Genomic DNA, 24398 nt, shown 5'->3' with positions numbered 1-24398 from the left:
TTCACCTGAGGTGTCTGGAACCTCATCCATAATAGAGCCCATTAACAAAAAGTGTCTCCTGAGGAGTTCACTTTGGGAACATTCTCTACACTCTGGATGGAGGGTTCCCCTCCCTCAAATCTGCGGCCCTCATGCTTCTGCCAGCCTGGACCCCTCAGATGTCTCCGGGTTCTTTCTCCTGTCCAGCTCCAGCACTGTCAGCCCCCCACCCCCAACTCCCCACCCCACCCCAACTCCCTCCTTCAATTCCCCTCTTGCCCAGGCTCCAGACTTTGGACCTCACAAGAACTGTACCAGCCTTGTCCACCAGACACTCCCACCTCACCCCTCATCTTCCTTCCATGGCCTCCTCCATCCTTCTCAGAGATCGCCTCCCACCACAGAGGCAGCCCACCCCCACCCCCCTGAGGAGCACAGGGCCCAGGTCATGGACCCCAGACAGTGTCCTTTCTCTGGTGGGTCCACAGGGGGTGACATGTGGGCAACTCCAGGCAGGGGAGAGGGGTGGGGCCGCCTGGCACCAGACATGAGGTGGAGGCCTCCATGAAGCGGGTCAGCTCACGAGGAGTGTAGCACCAGTTGATTCCCTGGGCCCTGGTTCTGGGGAGTTTTGGAAATGGGCCACAGGGCTGAAAACAGGGCCTAGGGCTGGGGCCTCCACAGGCTGCCCCCTCCCCTGAAAGAACCCAATGGTGGGGCCACTCTACCCTTGGACCAGCAGATCCACTCCCCCTTAGCCTGCTGGCCCTGAAATTCTGGGCTCAACACTGTGGTCGATGTAGGGTCAGCCAAAGCTTGTCCCTTTTTGGGGGGAGACTGTGGCCTACACCGTGGTCTCGTACTCCAGCAGCTCCTGGGAGATCCCCACGCTCCGGTACTGCAACCGGGGTGTGGTGGGTGAGGAGTACTCCAGCGCCAAAATGGTCTTCCGGAGCCGGCGGTCAATAAAGTGAGCATCCCACGCAGGGTACTTCTTACGAGGCAGGTCAATCCGAATGACAGGCCCCTCTGTCCGCAAGGTGCGGGCCACTGGTGTGGGAGGCAAGCCAGGCCGCACCTGGAAGACAGGTGGCGTGGGGGTCCCGGCACGCTCGCCTCCCACTGAGGCCCCTTCCCGCTCCGCGCCTGTAGTCCTCGGCAGGGACCTCGGGGGACTGGTGACAGCATCGGCTGGTGGGCCGCAGGGCCCTGGGGACTCAGGGCAGATGCAGCCTGGTGCCTGGGTACCCAGCATGGGCCCGTTGGGGTGCAGGAGACAGTAGTAGACACACATGAAGAATATGCCCAGCGCGAAGCTGGAGGCCACCACACAGACCAGGATAAGTGAGCGAAAGTCGGTGGCGAAGTTGCGGCTGGAGTACCAGAAGCCGGTGAGCGCGGCGTTCTCCAGCAGGATGATGCAGTAGTAGAGGGTCATGCGGCGGCGGCTGCGGCCCTCCTTGACGTTGAACCAGCAGAAGATGTAGATGATGCCCACCACCATGTTGTAGATGATCTCTTCCCACTTGGACATGCAGAAGTCTGTCTCACCCTGGATGACCCAGAAGGTCATGACGCACCAGTGGGCCACAATGAAGATGCCAAAATAGAGCTTGTAGACGCTGGCGAAAAGCGCAAAGGCCAGGCTGCGGGCGGCGATGGTGAACAGGTGCCACAGCACCTGGGCCACAGCACCCTTGTAGGACAGCGGCCGCTTGTCATCCCTCGAGTCCCGCAGCACCTTCTGGTAGGAGGCCAGCGTCCAGGCCAGAGACACAAGGGAGGCGGAGGTGGAGAGGGCTGCAGAGACAGGGTGGGGGTGGGGTGGGCGGGTTAGGGGGTGGGTCTGGGTAGGGGTCTGGGGAGAGGGGGAGGGTTCTGGGTCAGGAGCTGGGTTCTGAGGAGGTGTGAGGGGAGGGTCTACAAATCAGGAGGGGTGTGAGGAGGGTCTGGGTGGGTGGTCTTCCAAAGCAATGTCTGGGGGTGAGAGGGGTCGGGACTGGGTACTTCCGCAGAGGTGGGAGCACAGAGGGAGAGGGAAGGGGGGTCATTTGGGACTCCATAATGGGCAGGTCCAGGTCTCTAGCATGGGGTGTTAGGGTTCAGGGGTCTTGGTGGGTGGGGGAAATTAAGGTCCAGGACTCTGGGAGTAGAAAAGGAGGTGAAGAGTAGGGGGGTCAAGATTAGGGCATGGAGTGGCCAGGAGGGGACTATTAGAAGCTATAGGCCACCAGGATGAGACTGGGCTGTGGAGAGGGCTGGCCAAGCTCAGCACAGCTGAGGGCATGGGAAGAAAATCCAGGGTGGGAAGAGTTTTGATTGGGGCCCAATATCCTGGGCAAGGGATCCCCAGGGAGCCAAGAGGGGGTGACAGAGTCTTTCCAGACATGGAGGGTGGGTTGGGCAGTGTCTGGGTGGGAGGACCATGGGGAGCTCCAGGGAGACTGGAGGCATGGTTTTTCTCTGTCACTGAAGGGGTTCACCTGGTCTGTGGAGTTAGGGAAGGGGCAAAGTGGGGGGTGGGTGCATGGGGACCAGGACCAGGCCTGGGCGGAGTCCCTGGGAGGTTGAAGAGCAGTAACAGGGTGGATGGACAGGCTCTCTGGAACCCTTTGGTCATTGGACAGGTCAATGAGGCAGGGAGTCCCCAGAGGGTCTGAGGTGTGGTGATAGTGTGAGGGCCTCTTTGGACTTGGCAGAAATGGGGTCTGGTCTGCCCTGGCAATGGGACGGGAGGAGGGTAGGAGGGGGGAGCGCCCGGGGCGGGGAGGCCTGAGAGGAGGAGACGGGGTGGAGGGGCCAGGTCTCTCCTAACACTGAGGGTAAGTGGGCCATTGGAGGGCACATGAGCGTCCCAGAGGCCTGGAGGGTGGTGAGAGTAGAAGGGGCGGGGCCTCCAAAACCCGGACAGTGAGCGGGCGGGGTTGGGGGAGGTTGGGGGCTACACGGGGCGTCCCCAGGGTGCCTGAAGCGGGGAGAGTGGACAAGTGGGGCCGCCAGGATACTGAAGGTGAGCGAGCCCTAAGCGGGCAGGGGCGCAGGGCATCCCCAGAGCCCTGGGGCGAGGGTGCAGGGGACGGGGCTCACCCGGCAGCAGGTCGGGCTCGCCGCCGCGGTGCACCAGCAGGCTGAGCTGCAGCACGAGCTGCGGCGCGCTGCGCAGGAAGGTCTCCAGCAGGCGCAGCATGCTCACGTCGGCGCTCTCGAACAGCATCCGCCAGTAGAAGTGGCGCCGCAGCCGCTCCCCGCGCCAGCGGCTCTGCAGCCCCAGGTACATGGCGTGCAGGTACCTGCGGGAGGGACGCCGTGCTCAGGCTCCCGCGCGCTCGGCCCGCTCGCCCCTCTCCCAGCCCACCATTGGCCCCCAGCAAGAGCGAAAGGCGAGCGCGCAGTGTGTATTCCCTCGCTGCGCTGACCCTCTTTCCTCAGCTGTAAATGGGCCTAATGAAAGGATCACCTCCCCGGGCTGCTGTTGGGGAGCTCCGAATGGCCTCCTTAGCTTAAAGCACTGGCACAGAGTAAGCCCTTAATACAGCACCGTCCTCATCATTACTGCCAGGGCAGGTTGGGGCCTGCTTTCTGTGCAGGGTTCCTGACACCTCACAGCGCACTGAGCTTACCGTAGCCCTATGATTATCCCTATTTTATAGAAGAGGAAACTGAGACCCAGAGAGGTATGTCACTTGTCCAAGGTCACACAGCTAGAAAGCAGTGGAACCAGGATTCAAACCCAGGCAGCCTGGCCTCAGGGCCCACACTCTAACCATTAGGCAACACTGCCTCTCACTGTACGCCATAAGCCATAAAGAGTTCATCCACACAAAGGTTCCTTCAGGGACAGTCCCTGGTGCCAGCCCCCAGTTCTGTTGCCACCAGCAGCTCCCTGGGCTGTTCTTCAGCCCCACCACTGAGTGACAGTTTTCCCCACAGGGCCCAGGGAAGCTGCTCACAGATCCCCTGGCATGGAAGATTTTGCTGCTCCTCTTGGGCCTCTTCTCCCATCAAACCTCATGGCTCCAGCTGCCCTGTACAGGTCACAGATTCCAGCTCACAGCGCTCTCCCTCACCGCTGGGCCTTTGCACCTACTGTTCCCTCTGCCTGGAACAACACCCTGCCCTGTCCCCCAACCCCACCCCAGTCCCAAACCTGGATAACTCTTGCATTTCTTCCAAGGCTCACCTTTTAAACATGACTGTGTCCAGGAAGCCTCTGCTTACCACCCTCTACCTGGGGTAGGGGCCTCTCCCAGGCTTCCTGTAACCCAGCACTTGTCACAGTGGGTTGTAACTTCCTGGTTATGATCCATCCCCCCCAGATGGTGAACTCCGTGAGGATGACTGGGTCAGCTTGCTAACTGCTGTACCTTCGGTTCTTAGCACACAGTAGGTGCTCAGTCTGTATTGGCTAAATGAATGAATTCGTGCACGATCACAAGTTTGTTTAATTGCACGGAACTCTGGTAACCCTGCAGAGGGTATGGAAGGGATTCTTAAGTCCTGAGTTCAATTCCTGACTTTGCTTCTAATTTCTTGTGTGATCTTGGGCATGACCCTCTCCAAGACCTCGTTAATCCCTCCCAAGGTGGCTGTGACGATTAAATGGATGAGAAGATACTTTGTAACCCTAAAGTGCAGTGCCCATTAGGGTGACAAGAGACCTGTCCATGCAGATCTCTAGGTCTGATTTCCCCTCTGCTCTGGTTCCTCGCCCAGCAGCTCTGCCCTGGCTGTTGCAGCCACAGACCCTGCCCCTCCCAACCCCCCAATTCTCTGATTCAGGGGCAGGCATAGAGAGGGCTCCTCTAGACGTGATCTCCCCAGAAACAAGGGGGGAAAATCCCAACAGATCTAGTGACCCTATTGCCTGAATCCAAAACTGGGAAACCAGGGATTGGGGGTGGGGGGATCTCTTCCCAGATGTGAAGTGCTGGCATTGCCAGGATGTTGTTTGGGGACCAACTGTATTCAACTGTGTGTTGCCAGCCCAAGGAGGAACCACAGTGCTCCCTGGAATTTGGGATCAGCAGCTACCCAGAGTTTCCTCAAATGAGTATCCTAGTCTTAGCAATGGTGTGGCCCTCTCTGGGACTCACTTTCTTATCTGCCAACAAGAGGGATGGACTTGATGACTCGGAGATCCTTCCAGACCCAAACTTGCCTCCCAAAATGTGGCTGGAAATGCCCCATTTAGGGCTCTCCTCCCCATCCCTGGGTCTTTCCAGCACAGTTGATGGTGTAGACATACCCTCAACATGACACAGTATGGGACTGGCAGCTGGGAGGGGGAAGAGGCCTGTTCCCTCAGAAGCTGACTCGAGAAACGCAAAGGCTCCTACGTCTGACTCTCCCGTCCGATGCTAGAATTCCATCAGCACTTTACACCCTCTGCTGGCATGCTTCCCAGGATAGGGAGTCCCCATGTCCTGAGGCAGGGCCTTCAGCTTCTGAGCAGCTCCAGGGCTGGGTCATGTTTCTCCTGATGAGCAGAAATTTGTCTCCCTGTATCTTCCATTCGCTGGCCCTGCCTATCCCCCACATAAGGATCCTTGCAGCCAGAATCATTCATTCACATAGCAAGTGCATTTTGACCAGTTGCTGTGTGCCAGGCTGTGCTCTTAAGTATCCCACAGTCCCATGGAAGAGAGACAAGATAAGAGCTGAAACAGATGCTTTAAGATGCTGTGGAACCCAGAGAACAGAGGGGTAACTTTAGCTGGGGGAGAGGGTCAGGCAAGACTTCCTGGAGGAAGAAACATTTGGTCTCAGTTTTAAAGCATGGGCAGACATTTGAAGGCCCACAGGAGGTGGAAGGGCATTCTAGGGGGAAGAACCAGCCAAGGCAAAGGCATAGAGGCATAGAGGCAAGAGAGAATATGGCCTTTTAGGGGAATGGCCAGTGGTTTGCTGGGCCTGGAGGGGAGGGTTTTCACGGGCAGGGGCATAAGAAGACTAGAGTTGTGAAGGGCATCAAATTCTGGACTGAAGAGTTTATATTTTATTCTAAATCTGAATTCTATCCCAGAATCAGGGGTGATGTGATCAGCTCAGTGGCTTAGAAAGCGCACTCTGGATGCTGGCTTGGAGGAAAGCCCGGAGAGGCTGGGATTTGGTCCAGGCCTGAAATGACAGGGCACAGAGGAGACACAGAGAGCAAAGCTGAAGATGGCCAGAGGTAGGAGTCTGGGGGAGAGACCAAGAAGGCTCCCAGAGCTTCTGAGGGGCCCAGAACACAGACCACCTTTCTGGGCCTCCATCTCCCCCTGACCCCATTCTTGTGGCTCTGGCTTTGAACAGGAAGGAAGGACCAGCTGCTCCAACATGAAGGGGCCTGGGGAGTTGGGGGAGGGCAACACCCTGGAAGTTTCTCTCAGGCTGGAAGACCATCTGTTTCCTGGCGCAGGTCAGCATGAGGGAGGCCCCGGCCCGGCCAGCATCCATCACCACCTGACAGGCTGCCTGCCCACCTCCCCGCCCACTCCTGCCCCCTCCTCTGCCAGCTCCAAGGCCCCACACCCCAGCTAACCGCAGACAAAGGACTCACCCAGGCCAGGGCAGCTGTGGGCTGGAGCGGGGCGGGTGGCTGGGGGACACGTGGGAAGAAAGAAGGCCTCTGAGTCCTAAGGACGTGGGGTCAGCAGGGAGTGTGGAAAGACCACACCACAGTCTGGGGATGAAAGGGCCTGAGTTCGACCTCTGCCCCTTTTGGCAACAGGACCCAAAACTGTGGCTGTTCCTTCTAGCCGGCACTAATGCTCGCTGCCAAGGGCCTGCGAGCTTTTTATGGGCCTAGGAAAATGTTTGAGGCCTGGAAAAAAAATTGGCTCCAAAACACAGGGAAAAACTGCAGAATCAAAATTAATAAATGTTTAATTAAATGTCTGCAAAACAGAACACGATATCAGCCAGTCAATTGTAATTTGGCTTTTATCTGGCTATATATAATTTACATTTGATGTCTGATGTGGCTGCATTTTAATATGCTTGATAGATGTGGGGCCTATAAAGGTCTTAAAACAGCCTTGCCCAGGACGTGCGACCTAATTTCCCTGGGCCTCAGTTTTACCTTCACTAAAAAGGGGCCAGTACTCGCCATCCTGCCTACATCACAGCCACCAGGGTGAAGATCAGAAAGGCAAGATGGTAATATGCTGGGTTTGTGGGTTTCCTGCCCTGCCCTGTCCTGGACTGCTGTGTGGCCTTGGGTAGTCTCTCTGCCTCTTTGAACCTCATTTTCCTCCTTGTGAGCATTTGTAAACTGTAGAGGGATGTGCATATAGAGAGAGGGAGCATATGCTAGGTGGAGGCCTCTGGCTCTCCTGATCACCAAGTAGCCCCTCTTGAAACCTCCTCCAGGAAGCCTACCCTATTCCACTACATTTGAAAGGAAGTTGGAAGAAGCTAATCTTTTTTTCTTTTTTTTTAAAGGAAGATTAGTCCTGAGCTAACTACTGCCAATCCTTCTCTTTTTGCTGAGGAAGACTGGCCCTGAGCTAACATCCGTGCCCATCTTCCTTTACTTTATACGTGGGACACCTACCACAGCATGGCTTTTGCCAAGTGGTGCCATGTCTGCACCCGGGATCCGAACCGGTGAACCCCGGGCCGCTGAGAAGCGGAACATGCGCACTTAACCGCTGGGCCACCAGGCCAACCCTGGAAGAAGCTGATCTTTACCACAAATGGGACCGATATCACCCAGAGAAGGATGCTCCATTTCAGGGAAAGGAATCCAGACGTGGGGGTCTGCTCTTCTTCAAAACGCATCCCCAGGCTGTCCATTCTCTCCACTGCCACCACTCTGGTCCTGGCCATCGTCATCTTTTGGCTTCTTGGTGGGCTCTCTGCCTCCAGTCCTGCCCCTCTGCAGTCCATTCTCCACATGGCAACCAGTGGGGTATTTTTAAAATCTGTCACATCATGTCATTCTCCTTCCCCAAACCTTCCAAGGGCCTCCCATCACACTTGGAACAAAATCCAAGCTTCTCCTTTTGGCTTGCAGGCCTTAAACCATCTGGCCCTGCCTGTTTCTCTCTCCTCATCTCAGACTTCTTTTTCTTTTGTTCCCAGCACTCCAGATGCCCTGGGGGTTCCTGGAACCCAGTGAAACTTGTTCCTGACCCAGGACCTTTGCACATGCCACTTGCTCTGCCTGGAACCCCCCCTTCCCCAGATCCTCCTGTGGCTGGCTCCTCACCAGCTCCAGCATCACCTTCTCAGAGAAGCCTCTCGGGCCACCCATTGCATGTCATCCCCTCCACCTTTGTCAAATCACTCTTGTCTACCACATTGCCCTGTCTTATTTTCTTCTTAACATACACTATCCAGTAATCTTATTTATTAATTTACACATTTATTTTCTATTTTACCACTGTAGCTCCATGAGGGTAGGGACCTTGTCTGTCTTGGTCACCACCATGTCCCCAGTATTAGCACATGTAGTCGGCACTCAATAAATATGTATTGAGTGAATAAATGTGAGTGTGTGCATGTGTCTCCCTCCTGACCTTGGAAGCCCTTGGGCTTCTCTGCCTGACTTTGCATAGAGCCAGGACATCTCACGGGCAACTCCTATCCTCACTGACTCATTTGTGTGCTTCCTCCTCCAGGAAGCCTTCCCTGATGTTCCTCAGCCTGGTTGGGCCTCCCCAACTCTGACAGCTCCCATCCTTAAGCTGCCTGAGGCTGGCATGAGCTGGGAGCTGACAGACAGCTTCTACCACCCATATTACAGGTGAGGAAACAGAGGTGCACAGAGGTCGACCTTGGATCTAATTTGCTGACTCCCAGTCTTGTGCTCAGAGAAAAAGCACATCCAGGGAGAAATTGGAAGAGCAGATAAATGTGTATTGTTGAGGGTGGGGTTAGGAGCAAAAAAGCCAAGCCTAGAGAGGAGAGAAGCCAGCAGTTAGGGTGTGAAATCTCTCCTCTCAAGGACCCAAAAAGCTCTCTCTTCTGGACCCCATTGTCTTCACGAGCAGGCAGCAGGGGCAAGAGATGGGCAGAGCTCATTCCTTTCTCCCCAAGTGGCTGCCTTTGTGACCCCGGAAACTCCCAGCATCCCCCAGAGTTGGGGGCCCCTCTCTAATCGGCAGAAGGAAGAGAGAAAGATGAGGGGATCCCATGGTGCTGAGAAGCCAGGAAGCCTCTGGGCCCGGCATCTGAGTCCCTGTCTCTCTCCTGTTCTTTGTTGCGGGGTCACCCTGAGTCTCTGGTACTAGGCAGGGTTTCTGGCCTGGGCCTGTTTCCATGCAGACGGTAAGACCTGGGCTCATGCCTGGACCCATCCCTTTCTCTGCCCTCAAGCTTGGATCACTGTCTCTGTCTGTGGCTCAGATCAGCCTGTCATTGTGTCTACCCCTTGAATGCAGGGTCAGCCTATGTATTTATCTGTTCCTCAGTTACTGTCAGTCAGTCAATCTATTTGTCTGTCAATCAGTCTCACCCTGGGACCCTGGGTCAGTCCACCTGTCTGTCCCTTGGACTGTGGGTCACGTTGTCTCTCTGTCTGTCTGTTAGTCAGCCTAAACCTGGGGTCCTAGGTCAGCCTGTCTGTCTGCTCTTAGAAGCTAGGAACGTCGTTCTGTCTGTCCCTTGGATGTCAGGATAGCCTGTCTGTCCCCTTGGATTCTGGGTCTGCTTTTTGGTCTGTCTGTCTGCCTTTCAGTCTCTAGGCTGCTTGGTTCATCTGCTGGTCTGTTGCTCAGCTCGTGGCTCAGCGTGCCTACCAGTTTTCCGGCCGTCCTCCCCTGCCTGCTCCTCCTCTCCCCAGCTCTGGGTCTCTCTCTGTCTGTCTGTGTCTCTCACATCCTCAGCTCCTCCATCTGTCGGTCTCGGCGTTTCCGAGTGTGTGTTCTCGCCCCTCTCCACTCCCCCTCACAGCTCTGGGCCAAAAACACAGCAGCTTCCAGCGGCTCCCCCGCTCCATCCAGGAACCACCCCCACCCTGGCCAGCTCTCCGGTCTCCAGCGTGGGCCAGGCCCGCAGACCTCTGGAGGGTGACCAGCAGGGAGCTGGGCAGGCAGAGCTGAGGGGAAGGAGCTGGACACCCCATACCAGCCGAGCCCATTACCGCTCTGCAGGTCCGGAGGGGGACAGTGTGCAGGTGTTAATAATAATGGTAGCTCACATTTATCGAGCACTAACTGGATCACAGACGGTGCTAAGCCTCTTTATACATATTATCCATCCCTCAGAGCAAATCTTTGAGGTGGGTACTATTATCATCCTCATTTTACAGATGAAGAAACTGAGACCCAGAAAGGGACTAGGACTTGCACCAAGTCAAACAGCAAGTTAGGGCCAGACCTGGGACCCAGACTTGGCTCTCCACGGACCCCTGCGCCAGAGAAGGGATGGGCAGGTCAACAAGTCTCATGCCCGTTCCGTCCCCCAGCTGCCTACCATGGCAGCTTCGCTCACCTGGAAGGCATGCAGTAGGGCTGCCAGGGAGGACCCATGTTGGACAGAGTTCGACCTAAAAGCTTTGCCTGGGATCATGTGGGTTTAGAGAAAACATACCATATTGGAGAGTGAGGGGGCCCAGGCTCAAGTCTTTCACTGGACTTTCTGGGAACATCCAACCCTCTGTGGGCCTCAGTCCTCCTCTACAAAAAGGGCCCAGGTAACCTGACCCTCACCCTCCCCAAGGACTTTTCCTCAGGCCCATCTTTCTCCCCATCCAGTTCTGAAAATATTAAGGCCCAGCAGCTCTGTCCTGAACCCAACCGCTTCTCTCCACCCCGGTGTCACCACACTGGTCCAGGCCACCCAACTCCAAGCAGCAGCCCCTCGGTTCCCCCGGTCTTCTTCCTTCCGTCCGTGGCCTCTTAGAGTTTATTCTTCACCCAGCAGCCTGGGGGATCCTGTGAAATCCTAGGTCAGGTCATGCCAGTCCCCACTGCCCTTAGACTAAAATCCCCACCACACCTTTGGAGGCCCAGTGCGATCCAGTGTGTGTCCACGTCTAGGACCTCATCTCCCTCCGCCCTCCCCATCTTGCACCTTTCCAGCTGCTTCCTCAAAACCCCAAGCTCACTCCAGCCTCAGGACCTCTGCCTGGAAAGGGATTCCCCAATGCCTGGCAAATTCTCATTCTTTCCCTCTCAGTTCAGTGTCACCTCCTCAGAGAGCCCTGCCCAGATCCCCCTTCCAAAGCACTTCTACCCACCCCTCTGATCACTTTCTGTCACGTTACCTTGTTTTCTTTTCTTAGTAACACATATCACAACCGGAAATGGTCTAGTTTACTTGCTCACATATTTATCGTCTGTCTCCCCAATGGTGTGGGGACCATGGCCATCCTGTTCTCTGCTATGTCCCTGGTGCCTGACACATAGTTAATGTTCCACACATATTTGTTTCTTGAACAAGAGGATGGATGAAGAGTGTGAATGTACTTTATAAGCTCCCCGAGGAAAGGTGGTCAAGGGCAGAGGGAAAGGACCCAGGCTCCGGAGACTGGGAGACCTGGGTTCAGATTCTGGCTTCCTCATTTACTCTCTGTGTGGTCTTGGGCAAGTTGCTTCCCTCTCTGAAGCCCTCGGCGCAATGCCCACCTTCCAGGGTAGCTATGATGTCAGAAGGTGGTGATATGTACACAGTGCCCGTCCAGGTGCTGGGCACTCAACCAATGGGAGGTTATAAGGAGTCATGTGGCTCTGAGGTCCCAGCAGGAAGAGGAGGCCTTGTCATTCTAGTGTAGTTTCTGGTAGAACTGAGGTCCACTCCTGGGCTGGCTGTCCCTGTGCCACTAAGTTTGACTCCCCAGGAGTCAGAAGGTCAGAGGGGTCCCTTTGGGGCAAGTTCACAGGGCAGAGTCTTCTTTCGGGTCTTCGCCCTCTCTCTAAGAATAACTGCTACTCATCGAGGACCTTCCGTATGTGCTTCACTGACATCCTCACTGCAGCCCGGTGAGGTTTTGTGGGCATTGTCCCCATTTTCCAGATGAGGAAACTGAATGTCAGAATAGAAGAGATTCATTTGACATTTATTCACCCAGCATTTTTGAGTACCTACTATGGGCCAGGAACTGTGCTACAATGCTGGCGGACACAATGGGGAGCAAGACAGATCCAGCTCATCTGGTCCCATCTAGTGGGGGACGTGGATACTAATTAAATCATCATGTAAACATGTAATAACAAACCTTCCATGGGCAGACATGCTCCAAACAGGGTTCTGTCCTCCAGCAGAGAGGAAGGCAGTGCTACTGGAGAAGGGCCTGGCCCAGCTCGGGGAGGCCGTGGCAGTCAGGGAAGGCTTTGTGAAGGAGGTGGCTACTGAGCCGTGATCTGAGGCAGGCACAGGAGTTAGCCAGGTGAAGGAGAGAGGGAAGGGAGTTTCCGGCAGAAGAGCGACATGGACAAAGGTCCCGAGCTGGGAGGGAGCAGTGAGTGGTCAGAAAGGCTGAGGCCCAGAGAAGGAGGTGAGAAAGCAGGAGATGAGGTGGGCCATGGTGGAGGATTTGGTCTATATCTTAAGATGGAGAGTCGCAGAAAGGTTTTAAACAAGGGAGCCATGGGATTAGACATTTTAGAGGGAGTACTCTGGCTGTGGGGAACAGATTGGAGGGAAGCAAGGGTGGAAGGTGGGAGACCAGTTGCCAGGTGAGAGGTGAGGATGGCCCAGGTAGAAGGGGATGGACTCTGGAGACATTTAACAGGCATTTGGACAAGTGACTTACCCAAGGTCAACAGCCAGAGGCATCAGAGTTGCATCTCAAATCAGGACTGGCTGACGCCCCCATTTTACCACAGGGTACGGATCCAGCTGAGCCAGACCATGGGGCCCCAGATGCAATCTGTGGGTTCTTGGGGAAACTTTGGGCCCCCAGTTGTACAGCTTCCTCACCTGCACCTGCAATGTAGCCCAGGAAGCTCTTGGGGGGAATGGCCCTGAGGCCTCCTCCCCATCAGTCCTCCGCCTCCATGCTGAGCCTTCCTGCAAGGATGCAAAATGGGACCTTCCCAGGATTGGCAGCCAAATGAGTCATAAATGTCAGTAAAGAATGCGATTTTACACGTTTGGCTCCCGTTTCGCGTGGTGCTGGGAGCTGGGCTGTCTCCCTCCTCCAGAAAGCCCCCTACAGAGTCACAGCGCCTCTTTTTTTGCTGGGCTAAGGCCAAACATTTCCCTGCCACTAATTTTAGGCTCTGGCTGAAAAGCCAAGACCCTCTCCCATCTCACCAACCACCATCAGCCCCCTGCCAGTGCTGCTTTTGCTCCCAGCAGGGAGGCAGGCAGCCCCTCTCCAGCAAAGCATTTGGTTCCCACCTCTTATGTTCTTCTCTGTATGAGTGCAGCCAGCTCTCCTCCCCTCTCTGGGCCTCACTTTCCACATCTCTGAAGTGGGTACAGAGCAGAGACTAAAACCCAGGACCCCATACTCTAGCTCAAGGCTCTCTGTCCCCCCTTTCTCTCTTTTCCTGTTATCTCTATGTCCAGTTGGGAGGTCATGAGCCAGTGAGGGAGAGGCGGTTGGATTCTAGACTCCTGATGGCATCGGAAGATACTTGGAGATCAAGGCAGGGAGAAAGCATCACTTGTATCTGCCCCTGGTCTGTGAGATCCTAGATGGCAGAGTCTGGGTGTGACATCCTAGGTGGCAGAGTCTGGGTGTGAACTCCTAGATGGGAGAGGGGCAGAGCCATATCGTTACGAGGGACTCTGGGGAAGAATAGAGGAGTGCCCTGTCCAAAAAGCCAGCTGTCCCTCCAGTCCAGCTAATTGCTGCCCTGGGAGCCTGGGAGGTCAGTGTGGTTGGTATTTCAATTTTTCAAGAATATGTAGAAATTAGGATATTTATGTAAAAAAACCCCCCCAGTTTGGAAATGTTGGCAACTAATTCAAAAAATACCCTATGAATTTTAAAGAAAGTATTACTCCTTTTTTTAGGTGTGATAACAGTATTACATATTTTAGTTATATATGTTTAAAGTCTATCTTTTTAGAGACATACTGAAATATTTATGGATGCAATGATTTGATGTCTGAGATCTGCTTCAAAATAACATGGAAGGGAAATAAATGAGGAGAGGTCTAGACCAATGCTCTCCCACACCTATGCATCTTACACTAGCCACATATGGTTATTTAAATTTAAATTAATTAAAATTAAACAAAATTTAAAATTGAGTTCCTCAGTCACACTAGCCACATTGCAATTGCTCCATAGTCATGTGTGGCTCATAGCTACTGTTTCGGATGGTGCAGAGACAGAGCATGTCCATCACGGCAGAAAGTTCCATTGCATGGTGCCAGCCTAGGGAAAATGCAGTTGGCCAGGAGTTAATTGTTGAAGCAGGATGGTGGTATGGTAGGGGATCATTATCCTGTTCCCTCTACTTTTGTATATTTAAATTTTTTTCCATAATAAAAAGTTTCATTAAACAGTAGGGAACAAAATACTGTGTGGGCCAAACAAACACATCCTCAGGCTGGATTTGCCCTTGGGCCACTGGTTCACACCCTGTGGTCTCGCGATTAAGCATCATACATACAGGCCCCAAGATAGATCCACAGACCCTTAAAGACTCTGCGGCCTTAGAGGGCACCTAGTTTATCCTCCAAACTGAAAGCAGGAGCCCCTGCTCCAGCGTCCTCGCCACCGTCAGCCACTTTTGTCTGCACACATCTGCAATATGGAGGCCGCACCCTGGGGAACAGCCTGCTCTGCTGGCTGGGCAGCTTGATTGTCAGGGTGTTCTTGCTTCTATTCAGACAGATTCTGCCTCCCTTCAACCTTGGCTTGTCATCTGTCCTCACACCATCTCCGCAGCCACAGAACAAGTCTCCTCCCTTGAAAGGGGGGGTCCATGGGTGAGGGTTAGCAAGCATTAGGACCCTTAATGCCCCTCTCCTACCCACCCTCTTGTTACTAAGCAAGTAGGATAGGCTGCCAGTTGGGCCAATAGTCACAGTAGTAAATATTTTCTGAGTGTATAGTATGTAAAAGTCCTGTGCATTTATATTACCTTGAGTCATCTTTGCAAGAACCTTAAAAGGTGGGGAGTCTCACTATCCCCATTTCACAGATGAGACTAGTGCTCTTGCCGGTGAAACAACTTGCCTAGGGCACACAGCTGGGAAGTCATGGAGCCAGGAGCAGCGACAGTGCCCCAAGGTCTCGGCTGCTCTGCTCTCTTGTCCGTTCCTGGGGAAACTCATCCAGGGTTCTCAAGCTCCCAGCTGGACTCTACAGCTGGGGCAACTGAAGGCAGTGAAGCGTCTTGCTTAAGATTCTGATTTCAAAGATTCCATTCGGTTCACACGAACATTTATGGAGCACCTACTGCATATGAGAAACTTGACTTCCTCCATCTTCTAAGTCAGCCACACCTGCTTCCTCCTGGGAACTGAGCCCCAGCCTGGGCTCCCACACTGCCTTGGCGCCCCCCACATCAGCTGCAGACACAGAGCCTGCTTCAACAGACTTCACGTTCTAAGAACCTGCTATGGACCTCGCCAAAGCTGGCTGGGTGCAAGGCCACCAACAGCAACAGAGGATCTGCTCTGGGTCAGTCACCATGGGGGACAGAGAGAAGAAAGAATGAGGCCTCAACTTTCCAGGCACTTGGAATCTGGAAAACCAGCCAGGTGGGCAGAGGATCACACCAGAATATGATCAGGTCTGTGGGGCTGCAGAGGAATCATGCCCAGGGGGGATGTCTGAGAGGAAGAACCCAGAATGTTAACAGTGGGTACTTTATATGAAAATAAAAATTTAAAAATACTTTTCTGAATTTTTTTTCCTTCTTCCCAGAGGAATTCATGATTGATTGTTTTGTAAGACTACACTTAACTAGCAGAAGGCAGTATCACTCGGTGGTTACACATGTGGGCTTGGGAGCCCGACTGCATCACTTCAAATCCTGGCTTTGCTACTTACTAACTGGGAGGCTGGTACCTCTCTAGGCATCAATTTCTGCATCTGTAAAGTGGGCCGATGTTGCTAGCTAACGCTAATTGATCCCTTAACCATATGCTGAGTACTGTGCAAAGATGTTCCAATATTAATTCAATAAGCCTCCACAATGGCAATTTGTCTAGGAACATTGTTATCCCATTTCACAGATGAGGAAACTGAGGCCCAGAGAGATTAAGTGACTTGCCCAAGGTCACACAGCTCTTCAGTGGCAGAGCCAGAATTTGGGCTCTACAGTGCTTCTTCATCACCACACTCTCTGCTTGACAGGATTGTTGTAAAGAGGAATGATCTAATCTAAGTCTCTATAAATGGCAACTATACTTTTCAGTAATATCTGACTGTTTAAAACCCCGTGAATATATACCTGTATTTCTTGGTTAATTAAAAATCAGAGTAAAATCTTCAAGCAATACAGGAAATATCTAATGAGTAAGTGGAAATCTCCTCGAACCCCACCTCTCCACCCCCGGAGATAATGAGTGAGGGGAGTCTTCTCCCTTTTCTGTGCTGCCCAAGGTTTCAACAAGAGCATAGAGCTCCTTTATAAACAGACAAAACAATCAAGCGATTTCCACTTTAGATTAAAAACAACAATTTGCCCGATTAAGAGAGCGGGAGGTGGGTCTTGCGGGTGGAGAGGGGCATGTGTTGGGTTTGCTCAGGGAAAGCTCCTCTGAGGAGGTAGTGTTTGAGCTTGGCCTTGAAGGATGTGCAGAATTTCGCTGGGAGGAGAACGGGACAGGGTGTTGCTGGAGGAAGGACTGTAGCAGCTGCTCAGAGGCATGAAGGAGAGGAGTGTGCGGCTAGTGTTTGGGGGGCCAGAGCAGTGAGAAGATGAAAGCGGGAGAGGCAAAGGGCCTCGATGCCAGGCTAAAGCATTTGGACTCACTTGAGGGGCAGAGGGCAGCCAGGGCCAGGCCTCTGGCTCCAGAGTGGCAGAGTCAGCCCTGAGCTTTAGAACTATGGCGGCTGCAGGTGGAGGCGGGATGGGGTGGGGTGGGGGGAACTGGAGGCCGATAGGATTTCCCAGGGGAGGAATTCCGAGGCCCTAACAAAGGCAGGGTGGTGAATGGAGAGGCCAGAGTAGATCCCAACCCATCCTCTTTCCTCTCCCTGGGGTCCTTCACCCCAGCTGCCGGGGGTTCAAAGCCATTTCCTGGCAGCCCTCCCTCCTGCCCCTAGGGCTTCTCCTGTGTGGTCTTTATAGATCAAACGGGGGACGCTGGGCCCCACTGCCGCCGCTGTGTCTGTTAGGAGCAGCTCTAATGGCCGGTTGCTGCCGGATGAGGGGGGCAGTAGGGGTGGAGAGCATCCTGGAGAGGGGTCTCCCAGGAGGGGGGTGGTGAGGCCACACTGGAACAACCCTGCAAAGTCAGAGTTCACGGGGTTGAAAACTTGTTTCAGCTGAAGGACTATCAAAACAAAATCTTAGACACGTAACCAACATATCAAAAAAGAGAAACTCAGAGATACTCAGGTTGAAATGATGGTGAGAGGGCTGTGATATATGGTATCACATGATGGAATCGAATCCATGACCCGTTTTATAAACAATAATACAAACAGTAACAGTTAATGAGAATTGAGCACTTCCTATGTTCCAGGCACTGTCCTAAACACTATCTATACAGTATTTAATATACTACTTCCCCAAGCCTTATGTGATTAGGATGTCCATTTTGCAGATGAGAAAACCAAGGCACAGGTGAGTCATGCCATTTGCCCCAAATCACAGAAAGTGGCAGACACAGGATGTGGCTGATTCTAGGGTAAGAGTTCCTAACCATTATCTCTCAGGCCCCAGTGGGGAAACTGACCACAGAAGAAAAGATATCCTGTCTGCTCTGCCCCAGACAGATCCTGCCCTGGCTGCTACCACCCTGGTCCAGCCCCCCTCTTCTCTCCCCTGGATCATCGAGCATCCTCCTCGTGGGTCTCTAGGCTTACCCTGGCCTCCCTGCAGTCTATAGTCCATCCAGCAGCTGCAGCACACATTGTCAAGCGTAAGTCAAGACGCTGTTCCTCCTCTGCTCAAATCTTCTTGGGCTCCCACTTCATGCAGAGGGAAAGCACCGGTCCTCCCTGGGGCCTGTGAGGCCCTGCATGATCTGGCCCAGCCAACCTGTCCGTCATCCTCTCCTACACCCCGCCCTCTGTTCCTGCCACATGGTCTCCTCCTCCCTCTTCTCCTTCCCTTTGCCTGGAACACCCTTCCCGAGACCTCCACACAGCTCGCCCTTGCCTCGTCCACTGCGTACATGCCACCTCCCTGCCCTGACCACCTTATCTCAAAAAGACACACCCTCCTCCCTGGGACTCTGTAGCTCCCTGCCCTGTTTCCCTTTTTCCATGGCACTTACCACTATCTGACCCACTATATTTTATATTATGTATATGATACATATTATATTTTATTTGTGTATTGGTTTCCCCCATCAGACTATTGAGCTCCACGAGGGCAGCGACTTTCTCTCGTTGACAATTCTATTCCCAGCATTTAACTCAGTATACAGTATATGGCACGTATACCTGGTATACATGAGGCGCCCCAAAAATACTTGCTGAATGAATGACTGCAGATTACATGAACAGCAGCCATGTCCCTGTGGCTTCAGGGGCCTCCGAGGCCCTCTTGCCCTCCTGCTCCCTCCCCGGCCACCTGCTCAGTGAACAAACCTCCTTCTGCAGGAATAAAGCCCAGGCTGAGGGCACTAATCACTGCCAACAGTTCTGAATACTTGAAGATGGGACCAGTCCTTTGCAAAATGCTTGGTACACATTATCTCATGAAACCCTGAAACGAGCCAAGTGGTGGTGCCATTATGGTCCCTAGTTTACAAGAGATGAAACTCAGGCACAGAGCAATTATATGGCTTGTGAAGATCACATATAGGAAGTGGTAGGGTCAAGATTTGAACTGAGGACATTTAAATCCAGAGTCCACGCTCTTAACCATTACGCCAAGAATATAGTTTCCTGGAGAGGAGACCCAGAGCCTGACTTTCACACCAGGCAGGTCACTAATTCATTTCAGAACTTCTCTTGAGTGCAGGGTTGTGAGGAGGCAGAGGGAGCAGTGCTGGGGCCTAGATATGGAGGGGGTATTAGAGGCAGTGCCTTCAAAGCCCAGTGTGCCTCTCTCCCTCCCTCTCCAGTCCGGGGTCCCGAGATCCTGACAGCCTGGGAGGAATCCCATGCCAGATCATCTCCCACTAATTGGCTTAGCAAACCATGCTTATCTGGGCAAAGCTGGAGCCCAGTGAGTTCAAGATTAGGGATAGCAGGATCTATGGCTTACCGCTCTGCTGCCTACAGGGTCAGAGGAGACAGGGTGAGGACTTTAATTGGCTTAACAGCCCTGAGTGGCTTAACAGCTCAGAGGGTCAGGGTAGGGGGGTGGGGAGGGATGAAAACATAGGTTGGTGTCCAGCCTGCAGCCAGCTTCATGTCCCACCAAAGGATCTGTGTGCTCTTCTCTCAGGGATCAATCTGCCTCTGCCGGGGCCATTGCTCAGGGTGCCCCCAGTGCAGCCAGTGTGCTGGTCCAGGCATGGAGCTCGGGCTCGTGAACTGGACAAAGCTGTGCTGGCACCTCACCTCTCCCCAACTTCCTCAGCGGCTGACCTTGCACAAGTTACTCGACTTCTCTGAGCCTCACTTTCCTGTCTGATAAATGGATATGTCAACTGTCACCAGAGAGAAGGTTTTAGGGTGAAAGGAGATTATGAGCCTAGAGCACCTCACGTGCGGCCTGGGGACACATTGGGTGCGCAGTGTCTGTGAACCCCCTTCCCTCTTCTCCCTCCTCAGAGCCCTATTTTGTACTCAAAATAATAACACCACCCATCTCACAGGTTTGTTTGGGAATAGAATAAGAAAGGACCTCATCAATTGTGAAGAGCTAGACCAGAGGTTACAAAGAGGACAGGCCCACAAATGTGTTTCCTTTGGTTGACACTATTTTAAAAAATCCTAATTAGCAGTTGAAAATGGACAGGGTTCACAAAGAAATCCCAATTTCCCATTTCTCTTGAGAAATCAAGCCTTGACAATACTGGGTCCGTGATTTCTCATGGCACTGTCAGCTGAGCTGAGTGGCAGCTTCCCCTTCTCGAGGACACTGCTTGCCCATAATGTCCTCTTGTCTGACACCCATCTACTGACACAGGTCTGTGCTACCTGCTTCCTCAAAGCATTCGACTTCTTTATGGCATTGTACAAGCGTGAGGAGTTGAAAGATACATTTATGATTCAATTATTTTATTCCGAATTGAGGGCGTGGGATCAGAAGGTGAATGACTGGCCAGTCTCCCAGCTTTGGTCCTAGAGGGCTCAGACACACATTTCCTTCCTCACCACCCCAGCTTCCACCCTCAGAACATCTGCACCAAGTCCTGCTGAACAGCGAACCTGTGCATTGTGGCAACATTTCATGTGGGAAGCAAGCATGTTGTGCCAACATTGCTGAATTTCTAGGAATGCCAGCCCTGGTGGCTTCTCTGTACCTTCTCTGGATTTTCCTCCATTTAGCCAGGCCCTCAGCCATTTTAGAATCCAAAGCTTTTGGGACCCAGAGGCCCAGAGGTTTTATCTCTGACAACCAGACCCAGAGTTAGAATTCCAGAAAAGGGAAGCTTCTTAAGGTCATCAAATTTAACCTTCTCACTTCACATATAGGGAAACTGAGGTCCAGAGATGGGAAGAGCCTCACCCAAGGTCACCTAGCAAGCTAATTACAAACTGGGATGAAGATGAAGGTCTCCTGATCCCACTCTACCCACCCCCGCATCCAGTACTTTCCCCACAAGACACACTGTCTCCCCATCCTTATCCACATAGTACCACTCCCCACACCCCCCGCTCCTTTCACATTCTTATCTCAGTGCAGCAGAAGCCCTGACTTTCTATCATCCTGGAATCTTGGGATCTCAGACTCATAATTCTTTGAGCTTGGGGGACACTTTAGTGGCAGAATTGCAGGGTGGATAAATTGAACTTGGGCTTTGAAGACAGAGAGTCTTCAGTCTCAGCTCTTGTACTCCCTAGCTGTGTGACCTTGGGCAAGGATGCCCCCTGTCCGAGCCTCCATTCTCTCATCTATTAAGTAGGAATGATAATACTAACCACATCACAGGGTCCTTAAGAGAGACAGAAGAGATGAAACAGCTAAAAAGGCAACCAATAGGCTTGGCACAAAGTGAGTGCTTAAAAAAATAATTGCTATAGAACTGTAAATTAGGGTTCTTGTGCCCCTAATGCCTAAGTGAAATGGTCCAGATGTGATCATAGGGAATGGAACTGGACAAACTGGACCATATAGAACCCTGTCTAAATTGTTACTGGCCTGATACTGCCAGATTCAGTTTTTTTTCAAGAGAGAAGCTGGGACTGTTGGTTTTTAAAATACTATACAATCCAAACAAAACACTTCCGTAGGCCAGGTTCAACTCAAGGGCCATTAGTTTGTCATTCCTGCAAAATCATCTCATCCTAACCCCTTCACTTCACAAATACGGGAGAGTGGAAATAGCTAGTCCTTTTATCTAAGAAACCAGGGAGCTCAATGGACCCTCAGCAATCTCAGCCACTCCCCTGAGACCCTCACCCCCACCCCTTGGTCATTTTTTGCCCTGTTTGAGGGAAATTCAGTTAATGTTAAAGAAAGAAATATTAGTTTCTTGTAGGTGGATTCTGAACAAGCGGAAGAAGGGGGCTTGAGATAGCCAATGAGTCAAGGGGCAGCTGGCCCACTTTAGGCTGAAGGGAAAGGGGAATGAAGCTTTGGCTACCAAGAATAGGAAGTTACCATTTCAGAATCTAAAAATATCTTTCACCATCTGTCCACTCCGGCACAGAATACAGAATGATAAATGCAGATTAGTTCCTGGATGTAGACATGAATATTTTTATGTGTCAAGCTAATAATAATAACACCACCTTGTGTGGATAGAGCTCCACCCCCCTTTTTCCCCAGGGCTAAATGGAATATACACATCATCTTGGAAGGCGTAGATGGGGAAACCAAGGCAGAGAGATTTGGCAACACAACAAGGGTGACACAGCAAGTGAGCAGCTGGGACAAACCCTGGGAGTCCTGTTTCCAACCCTCAGCCCAGAACTGAATCTTCTGAGTTAGGCAGAACGTGTTAACAAGTACAAGAATAAATATAACAACAGCAATAACCAGTCTTTACATCTCTAGAGTTGACTTTGACCTTTTCCAAGCTTTCCTGCCTGACATCTGTGATAATCACGATAATCTATTACATTCCTAAAATATGTTAAAGTCTGCAGGGCCTTCACACAGACCTCTCACTTGACCATCCCAACAGGTAAGGAAAATGTGATGGTAGACCAATGAGATAAGAAGAGTAGGGATTCTCTCTCATTTCACAGGTGAAGAAACTGAGGCTTGGAGGCAGGAGGGGCCTTGCATAAGATTATATAGTAGGCAAGTTCATTCTGTCAGTGCACAGTACAGCCTAAGCTATTAGAGCAATTCTAGTTCAAGGGGAACCCTAGGTTTGGAATTCCCCCTCTCTCCAGTTAGCTCAGCTCAGCAGGCACCATCAGTCTTGGCATAGGAAGAGGCCTGGAAGTGCTTTTACAAAGCCTGAGTTTTGTCTTACTGTCCTGAGATTAAAGGACAGCTAGTGGCCATCTAACCTCAGATTCAAGATCTCAAATCCCCTTGGCTCCATTTGGGGAGAGGGGCCACTGGGGAAGTCCTGGAAAAGAGAAGAAGCCAGAGACATTCTCAGTGGGTTCCAGCACCCCCTTCCCAAAAGTCCAAAAAGTTTGAGTAGGATATTCATTTAGTTGCCTCAAATTCTGTTTCTCCGGGGAGGTTGGGAATGCACCATAATTCCGAACTGAGAATCTTTGAGAGCAAGGAAGGACTTCTGAGATCTTTTCCAAGTCTGGGCTCGGCACTCAGGCAGAGGCGAGTGGGTCGGGGATGGAGGGAGCCCTGAGGCCCTCTTCCAAGCTTCACACTCATCCCAATCAGCCCTGGGCCCTCCTCATTCACACATCCCTGAGGATCTGTTTCTCTCTCTTCTTGCCCCATCCCCTCCTCCCTCAATGGCCAGATCAGAGAGGATGACACTGGGTTGGTCAGAGTTTGAGGGCAGAGGCCAAGGAGGAGCTTGCAGAGAAGAAATTAGAACTGCAATAGGGTGGGGTGGGGCAGAGGTCAGGACAGGAGGGGAATCTGGAGAGGTCAGAGCAGGGCTGGGGCGGCAGGCAGCCCTTTGCCACCGGCACTCCTCCAACTCTGCTCCCTTCACCTGCGCTTCTCCTACCTCCAGACCTGGCCGAGCTGCAGGAGGTGGACGAGGGTCTGCAGCAGCCAGATGCAGAGGCGGCAGCAGCGGCGGCGGTAGGCTGTGGCCGAGGAGGGCTCTGGCGGGGGGTCCAGCTCCGAGCTGCCGTCTTTGGTTCGGAAGGCAACGGCGCTGTCCTTGGTACTGATGGCGGGGCCGCCGGCGCCGCTGTCCTTGGTGCTGACGGCGGGTCCCGGGGCCCCCGCGGGCTCCGTATAATCGTAGACAAACCAGCGGAAGCTGAGCAGCTGCACGACAAGCGAGGGCAGGAGCACGAATAGCAACGTGAGGCCGAAGTAGGTGCGCTGACCCTGCAGGTAGTAGGAGGCCGCCAGCCACAGGTCCGTGGCGCCGTCGGAGAAGAACACGAGCAGCGCGCACAGCACCCAGCAGCAGTCCCGCAGCTCGTAGCGAGGCCCCGGGCCTCCCGCCCCCGTCACCCCGGGGCCCCCGGCCGCCGCCGCCGCCTCCCCGCGCCAGCCCGCACCGCTACGGGCTCCTCCGGCCGCCCCCTCCGGCCCCGGGCCGGCCGCGGCCGCCGCTCCATCCGACTTCGCGGCCATGTTGGCGGAGCAGGAGGCGGGGAGCGACTTCCGGGCGGCGGAGGGGGTGGGGTGCGGAGTGGGGAGGACCCTGTGCGGGCGGCTCCTGCCTCCTCCTCTTCCTCCTTCTCTTCTTCTTCCTCCTCCCCTCTACTTCAATTATTCATTCCCCTCGGCGCCGCCCCCTCCCCTCCCCCATCCCGCCTGGGCTGTGCCGGATGGGGGCAACCCCCCTGGGAAGAAAGAAGGGGAGGGGAGGGAAGAGCATCCCGGGTCACCCTCACCCTCCTTCCTCAGAGGCGTGGGGCCCCAGCCACATGCTTTCTGCCTCTCACCCACCTCCCCGCTTCCTTCTTTCCTCTTTTCTTCACTGCCCTCCTCTCCATCCTCTCCTCTTCCATTATCTCCTCTGTTTACCTCGGTGGCCAGGGTCTGAGGAGGGTGGGGGACCAGGGACTTGGAAGTAAGGGGCTGCTTGGGCGGGCACCCCAGTAACACGTTAGCAATCACTCAATGCTAAAACGCCACTTCCTAGTTTCCTGAGTGTTCACATATTGTTCCATCCCCTTCTTTGATCTTGAGAGGTCCCTTTTTTATTGTCTTCTTCTTATTGTTTTGAAGCTGAGA

The 24398-nt window shown here is 53.2% G+C and overlaps 1 protein-coding gene across 1 annotated transcript; it reads right to left on the bottom strand.

Moving 5' to 3' along the window:
- Nucleotides 1–253: 253 nt before the first annotated feature.
- XKR7 (XK related 7) lies at nucleotides 254–23908 on the bottom strand. The gene is made up of 3 exons (XM_044748387.2): nucleotides 23209–23908; nucleotides 3067–3269; nucleotides 254–1779 (listed from the first exon to the last, which is right to left on the bottom strand). Exons 1-3 carry the CDS (start codon nucleotides 23790–23792, stop codon nucleotides 824–826), a joined length of 1743 nt encoding a protein of 580 aa, XP_044604322.1. The 5' UTR covers nucleotides 23793–23908; the 3' UTR covers nucleotides 254–823.
- Between the last annotated feature and the right edge of the window lie 490 nt (nucleotides 23909–24398).

Source organism: Equus asinus, chromosome 15, assembly GCF_041296235.1.
Source record: "Equus asinus isolate D_3611 breed Donkey chromosome 15, EquAss-T2T_v2, whole genome shotgun sequence".
NCBI classification, from domain to species: Eukaryota; Metazoa; Chordata; class Mammalia; order Perissodactyla; family Equidae; genus Equus; species Equus asinus.
This window is presented reverse-complemented; position numbering and strand designations above follow the sequence as displayed.

Excerpts from the sequence above, each read along its gene's own strand:
- XKR7 (XM_044748387.2), bottom strand. The coding sequence starts at position 23,792 with ATGGCCGCGAAGTCGGATGGAGCGGCGGCCGCGGCCGGCCCGGGGCCG. Across the intron at positions 3,270-23,208 it reads CAGCTCGGCCAGGTCTGGAG|GTACCTGCACGCCATGTACC; the intron begins GTAGGAGAAGCG and ends TCCCTCCCGCAG. Across the intron at positions 1,780-3,066 it reads CGAGCCCGACCTGCTGCCGG|CCCTCTCCACCTCCGCCTCC; the intron begins GTGAGCCCCGTC and ends CTGTCTCTGCAG.